Genomic DNA, 7,424 nt, shown 5'->3' with positions numbered 1-7,424 from the left:
CCTCGCCCCTCTCGCCTCACCCCTCTCCCCTTCCTCCCTCGTTTTTTCCCTCTTCCTCCCTCCCTCCCTTTCATCCACATTTAATCACAGTCATCTAAAATGCTTAAGTAGCTCATAATATTACTGCTAGCAAGGGTAGAAAGCAGAGGCTAATGTTGAGGGACAGTCTAGAATTGCGGGTGTTGGGGTGCCCAAGAGCCCTAGCAGGGAGTGGCCAGATGACTCTGATTGTGGGGGTGGGGCCAAGCACCAGTAGTTGGCAAAGCCCCCAGGTGACTCTAATGAGCAGCCAAGGGTGAGTGCCACTGTTCTAGAGCAATCGGTCAGCTGGTGGGGGAATGGCACCCAGCGCAGTGTCTGAGAGAGAAAGGTCCTGTGATTTCACGAGGACAAGACAGGATTACTGGAGGCTAATGGGGGGTCCCTCGGTGGAGAAAGCCCTCTGTGTGGCTGGTGGCAACATAACACACCATTCAAAACAGGGACAGGGGAGAGCAACGAGCGCATGTCACTGTTTTGGTTTGATGTGCAAGACCTTTGGCCAAGAGCAGTTCTGGATGGAGAACTGCGATGAAAATACTAGCTAAAATTATTAAGCAGTTAACAGTATCAGGAACGATGTTGAGCAGTTTCACATTTTACCATAAGCCTTGCCACAGCTCTGTAACTAGGTAGGTGTACAGATGAGGAAACCAAGGCACAGAGGAGCTAAACAGCTTCCCTAAGGTCACAGTGAGTGGCAGAGTCATGGTGTGAACCTAGCGGACTCACTCCTGGGTCTGTGCTCTTAAGCACTCGTCCCTGCAGCGTCCCAAGTGCTCAGAGTGGGTTAGAGAGAAGACTGTGGCCGTGCTATAGGCTAGACAGAGAAGCTGGACGTGGGCGTGAGCAGGAGGGCTCAGTTAAGCCATCTCAGAGCAGACGTCAGTGGTGGACTGCAGGGGGCTGAGCATGCCCAGGACACGCGCCCTACCTGCCCTGTCCTTGTGACAGGTGCCACAGGAAAACGAGGCGATTGCTCTGGGACAGGTCTAATTGATTTTCCCCCACATCCCCAGAAGGGAGGGATGGGTCGTAGCTGCTCTGACACCTGAGCTTCTCATTACTTTTTCAGTGGAATAGCAAGGACGGATTTGTGCCAGGCACCGTTCCCCTCCTGAGTGCCTAGTTCAGTGAAAAATAGACTAGAAGCTAAGCCAGCTTGTCTGTGTCCTGTTCCCTTTCCTGCACTATATGGTCGTCTAGCAGCCTGAGAGGCACCCAAGCAATGGTCCTGGCAGCTGGGCTCCAGCTGTTTGTGACAGACAGCTGTGATGGGGCTGCGGGGGAGTGGGACTCCTCTCCCCCGGGACTTCTGAAGTGCCTCTGAATGTGTGTTTATTTTGCAGGAAATGCTGCTTGGGCAATGGCCACTTCCAAACCTGATATTTTGATTATACTTTTGCAGAAATTAATGGAGGAAGGAAATGTGATGTACAAAGTAAGTGGTATCGTCCTTTTCCACACTGTTGTAACCAACTCGAAGAAGCCTCTTAGTTTGGTAGCTAAAGGCCATAGCTGTGCTACTGCACAGAACACAGATCCAAGAGATGCTAACCTGGCCTCATGCCCAGGATTTGTTTAATATCCTAAAGGTAGAAAGCACTTCTCTTTGTGTCTGAGAACCATTATTTCTGAACTAATTCTGGAGGCTGCAGCATGAAGCTGTGGCACGAAGCAGAGTCACCTCTAGGTCAGTTGGCACATCTACAGGAGGTTCCTTAGCCTTTCACATTGCCCCAGAGTTCAGAGCACAGACTGGCACAGTCACAGAAATATGGGAAAGGAACACGCAGGAGACATTTCCAGAAGAAAAGAATCTTTTAGTCTCTCAGGCCTCGACTATGTAATTTTTAATATCTATGAACTTCTGGAATTTGAGACTGTTTCTAAAGAGATTTTTAATATAGTCAAGTTAATATATAATACTTAGCTATTCAGGAGACTGAATTTTTTTCCATTTTCCCTGGAAAATGGAAACATGATTTATAGATTATAGATTTTTATAGACTAATAAATTTGACTTTACATTTTCCAAAATAAGGTATCAGTGTAGAACAGAGATCAGCAAACTTTTTCTGTAGAGGGCCAGATAGTAAATATTTTAGGCTTTGCAGACTGTGCAGTCTCTGTGGGTTGCAACTATCCAGCTCTGCTGCGGTGGTACAAAAGCAGCCACAGATAATACAGAGCAAATGAGCGTGGCTGTGTCCCAATAAAACTTTATTTATAAACACAGGTGGCAAACCAGATTTGGCCTTACAAGCTGTAGTTTGCCGATCCTTGGTTTAGATAGATGGGTAGCTATTTACATAGATCGCTATTCTTTCCAGATCTATGATTAGATAGAATTAAAAGATTAAGGAAACAACCACTAGATTATGACCATCTTCATCCTTTTTACTATTAGGCAGCTATGTTGTAGGTTTTTTCCTTTTCATTTTTTTTAATACTAACAAATAAATAGGCATATAGCATGACCCAGCAGGGTTCCTGGCTTGAAATCAGTTTGGAATTGAGTTGAGAGAGTGTACTGTTGTGGCTTTGAAGTGGTTTTAGTATGGATCTTGGTAGGCAATTATGTCAGAAATATCAAGCTATTTTCAACAGGCTTTATACCTGCTGTGTGAAGGGAGTGACTGAGCAAATGGATTTCTTTAGCCTTGAAAATGATGTGTGGTGCTGTTCTGATTTTTAAAGCCTGTTCCTCTTAAAGGAAAAATTATTATTCTGCATCAAGCTCTAGGTTTATCCACAAGACTCTACTTGCCTTAGGAACTACATCACTTTTTCATCTGATTTCTATTACAATTGGTTTAAAATATCTTTAGATGAGAGAATTCTTGAATAATTTTCAAAAATATGTAACAGACAAGGTAATCTAGTACCTTATGATTTGTAGTTATCAGTTTGGCAGTTTGCAAGCACCTTATTGTAAAACCATCCTCTCCCTTGCTGTGTGTGGACCATGTTGCTGATCCTGTAAGGACAGTGAAGCCCGAGCGTGTTCAGACCCATTCATGCCCTAGTTCCTGCCCTGGCACTTAACTCATTTCAATGTGCTAGGATGGTTTTGCGTGGAGGGACAACCACCCCAGGGTCTGTAGGGTATGGAAGCGTATTCATCTTACAGCATCTGAAAAAGGATAAATTTCTGTGATTTTTGAATCCTAGAAAGGGAAGATGAAAGAGGCAGCCCAGAGGTACCAGTATGCCTTAAGGAAGTTTCCTCGAGAAGGATTTGGAGAGGACATGAGACCATTCAGTGAACTAAGAGTTTCCCTCTATCTCAATTTGTCTCGATGCCGAAGAAAAACAAATGTAAGCTGAGCCCTGTTATTCTGTTCCAGTCCTTTAGCAGTAGAACTTTTGCCCAGTGGTGAAGGCCAGCCCTTCCATGGACCGAATCATGGAACCTCCTATCTGATCTGTTTGCGCATTTATCTGAACGCGGCATATGGGAAGCTGCTTCTTCTGGATGACTATCATTAGATCTCTGTCACTACCCACCTCTCAAGCTGCTGAAGGAATGCACTTGGGTTTAGTTTCCTCAGCTCCAATGCCAAAAAGCAAATGCAGTGCTCCTCTACCCCTTCCCCACGGGGATTTTGCCAGCATTGTCACGAGTTGCTCATCCCCAGGTTCAGAAGGAAAGTCCCACCCAAATGTCTGTTACAGTCTGCCTGTTAGTAACTAGGTAATTTGTAATTAGTAGTGGTTAACTCATAACTTACAGATTTGTTTCAGGACTTCTTCCTACTTTTTTGTTAACTTCATTCTCCCCTCCCCAAAACTATTGGTCTGCCCATGTCTGTGCCCTGCCTGCTGGAGTGGACACAGGGTCCACGTCCTCTGAGGCTGACCGTGCACTGCTGTGCTGGGCCCCCTCGCCCCCGGTACACTGCTTCCACCACTGTTCTCTCTCTCCCCTGAATCATCGATTGCTGCCTTTCGTCTGTGCCCTGCCTGCTGGAGTGGACACAGGGTCCACGTCCTCTGAGGCTGACCGTGCACTGCTGTGCTGGGCCCCCTCACCCCCGGTACACTGCTTCCACCACTGTTCTCTCTCTCCCCTGAATCATCGATTGCTGCCTTTCTACTGGATTCTTCTCTTAAGAATATTAATAAGCTGTAATTATCTCCTAACTTGAAAACAAAACAGAATAAACAGAAAAACTTGCCTTGCCCTTCATCCCTCTCTAATTATGTCCCAATGCTCTGTTACCCTTTATAACAAAACTCCTATGAAACAGTTGCCTATGATCACGTTTCAGTGCTGCTTTTGACTCATTATTTATTTACTGACACCAGGACTTTGGCATGGCAGAAGAATTTGCTTCCAAGGCTCTCGAATTGAAACCCAAGTCCTATGAAGCCTTTTATGCCAGGGCAAGAGCAAAGAGGAATAGCAGGTACTGTCTGGGGTTAACTACATGATTAGAAAAGACTTATTTTCTACGGGCTTAAACCTGCTAGTTAAATTTGGGAAGGTTTTGCTTCATAAGGGTTACTCAAATGCCTCTTATTCTTTTTAATAATAAATTAGCTTCCAAGAGGCATGGTAGTGCATATTATTAGCAATGGCTAAACTTTTATTTTGTCCTGATATGTCAACAACTATTCCTCCCCACCCCTAGCTGAGACTCACTGCAACATAAAGTTCGTTTATTCCATATTTCAGTGAAACTGCCAACTAGGGGCATTAAGAGGCAGGAAAGGGGAAGGACTGTACGAGTCTTTAGTTAGAGGTGGGTACAGTGAAGTGATGATGAAGCTAATTTTAAAAGGATTCTGGTGCCCACAGATTCATGCCTACCCTCATTCCTAGACCAGTGGTCTTTACCGAGAGAGCAGGGCCCTGGGATCACACAGATCTGGGTTAGGATTCAGCACTGCCAGCTAGCTGAGTAACTGGTTTAGTTAAGTGGATCCTGACCACCACAGTAATTGTTCAAAACTCATTCAGCTGCCTTCTCTGTCCTTGGGGGGCACAGCTATTTTATGACCAGTTACATGTAGAGCATGTTCAAACATGGCTTGTAATCACATCTTCTGTTCTCATATAAAGGCAGTTTGTGGCAGCTCTGGCTGACTTGCAGGAGGCTGTGAAGCTCTGTCCCACCAATCAGGAAATCAGGAGGCTTCTTGCCCGCGTGGAAGAGGAATGCAAGCAGCTCCAGAGGAGCCAACAGCAAAAGCAGCAGTGCCCGCCACCAGCTCCACCCAACGACTCGGATAATGAGGAGGACGCCCTGAGCCCTGCATTAAACGACCACTTTCATCTTGATGAGGCTGAAGAGGAAGAAACTTCTCCACAGGAAGAATCCGTTTCCCCGACTCCCAGGTCCCAGCCATCCTCCTCTGTCCCTTCCCTGTACATCCGAAACCTTCAAGAAGGGCTGCAGTCCAAAGGGAGGCCGGCATCGCCACAGAGTAAGGCAGGAATCAGCAAGCCCCTGAGGGAGCCTGTAGCTCAGCCGGGGCTGCTCATGCAGCCCACCAAGCAGGCACAGATAGTGAAAACCAGCCAACATCTGGGTTCCGGACAGTCTGGCGTGAGAAACAGTAGCACAAAAATTCAGGTCTCTTCTCAGAATCCTCCCCCAAGTCCCATGCCAGGCAGAATTCCTATAGTTACTGCTGGGAGCAGAAACCAGCACTTAGAGGGGGCAGGTACTTTCACTCTAGGAGCCGGTTGTGGCCATTCTGGGGATCGGCTGGGCCCCAGCCACAGTGCCCACCTGCAGCACAGTGAGGGTGGCACTGCATATCCCCTACCAAGCAAGATAAAAACTGCAGAGCGGCTTTTGTCTCACGCCTCTGTGGCTCTGGACGTGGCCCCTCCAAACCAAGGCGGGCCGGTGAGCTGCAGTGATGTGCGACACCCAGCTTCCCTCACCAGCTCAGGCTCTTCTGATTCTCCATCTAGCAGCATAAAGATGTCAAGTTCAACCAGTAGTTTGACTTCAAGCAGCAGTTTTTCAGATGGCTTCAAGGTCCAGGGACCAGATGCTCGAATCAAGGACAAGGCTGTGAGCCAGGTTCAGAGCGGTACAGCTGAGCACAGGCCACGCAATACTCCATTCATGGGCATCATGGACAAGACCGCAAGGTTCCAACAGCAGGGCAATCCTCCCAGCCGCACCTGGCACTGCCAGGTGGCAGAGGGGCTACTGACAAACACATCTGCAGCTGGCCTGCAGTCCTCTAACTCTGAGAAGCCTTCTCTCAAACCAGTGGGAGGGTATAACAACCAAGCCAAAACCTGTTCTGTTTCTACCCTGAGTGGAAGTATCCACAATGGGGCACAGGTAAAGGAGCTAGAAGAAAGCAAGTGCCAAATTCCAGTCCACTGTCAAGAGAACAGGGTAACTAAGACTGTTTCTCATCTCTATCAGGAAAGCATCTCTAAACAGCAGCCTCATATCAGTAATGAAGCCCACAGGAGCCACCTCACTTCAGCAAAGCCAAAGCGATCCTTTATAGAATCAAATGTGTAAGCCTTCAGAGAGAGCCATGGGTAGAATTTGGAAAACAGTATGTTGGCTCCTGGTTATAAGTAGTTGTTTTTTTCCATCAGAAAAATTACTTTTTAGCCATTTTTTTTTCTTTCCTCTGGGGGGGTGGATCCATACCATTGATATATTAAAAATGTGGGACAAAAACTTCCTTAATAATAGCTAAATAGCTAAAAGTCACTGTAAGTAAGAATGCTAAACAGAATTGAAAACAATAAGCTATACCTATCAAGTGAAACATTCAAGACAGCCAAGAAGACGTTAACTCATGCTTTTCTCTTATGGAATTATTTGGTTTTTATGACTTTTCTCCTAGCCTTTGCTATGTGGTGAAATCACAGTATTTACTTAGAGAATATGTCTATTATTAAAGAGTGATAGGCTTAACTTTGGCATAATATCCAAATGATACATTCTGGAAAAGATGGAATTGTCGAGTTATAGCTCCATTGAGTCAAATCCTAATTTTATATATATATATATATATAAAGACAAGTGATTTCCAGCTGAGTATAAATATGACTATAAACATAATATAGCTGATTTTTTTTTAAGCAAAATACAATAATATCCAAGTAATTGTTCCCTTCATAGCAGCTCTTTTAAGAGGATTAAACACTTACTATATATATATATATAAAGACAAGTGATTTCCAGCTGAGTATAAATATGACTATAAACATAATATAGCTGATTTTTTTTTTTAAGCAAAAAACAATAATATCCAAGTAATTGTTCCCTTCATAGCAGCTCTTTTAAGAGGATTAAACACTTACTTCCATGTTATGGTTCTTATTCAAAATATTTTTATAGCACCTTTTTTGGAACTATATTCATGCTTCAAGGTGTTTTTGATATTTGGAAACA

The 7,424-nt window shown here is 45.0% G+C and overlaps 1 protein-coding gene across 1 annotated transcript in view; it reads left to right on the top strand.

Moving 5' to 3' along the window:
• Positions 1 to 7,036, top strand: part of TANC1 (tetratricopeptide repeat, ankyrin repeat and coiled-coil containing 1) — a 146,146-nt gene extending 139,110 nt beyond the window's left edge. Inside the window, exons 21-24 of the mRNA XM_008573351.1 lie at positions 1,389 to 1,480; positions 3,214 to 3,360; positions 4,351 to 4,451; positions 5,108 to 7,036. Of these exons, the coding sequence (XP_008571573.1) occupies positions 1,389 to 1,480; positions 3,214 to 3,360; positions 4,351 to 4,451; positions 5,108 to 6,539 (1,772 nt within the window). The 3' untranslated portion in view covers positions 6,540 to 7,036. The remainder of the gene's footprint in view (positions 1 to 1,388; positions 1,481 to 3,213; positions 3,361 to 4,350; positions 4,452 to 5,107) is intronic.
• The last annotated feature ends 388 nt before the right edge of the window (positions 7,037 to 7,424 follow it).

The sequence above is a fragment of the Galeopterus variegatus genome, unplaced genomic scaffold (genome assembly GCF_000696425.1).
Source record: "Galeopterus variegatus unplaced genomic scaffold, G_variegatus-3.0.2 Scaffold908, whole genome shotgun sequence".
In the NCBI taxonomy this organism is placed as follows: Eukaryota; Metazoa; Chordata; class Mammalia; order Dermoptera; family Cynocephalidae; genus Galeopterus; species Galeopterus variegatus.
Note: the sequence above shows the minus strand (reverse complement) of the source record. Positions and strands in the feature narration are given on the sequence as shown.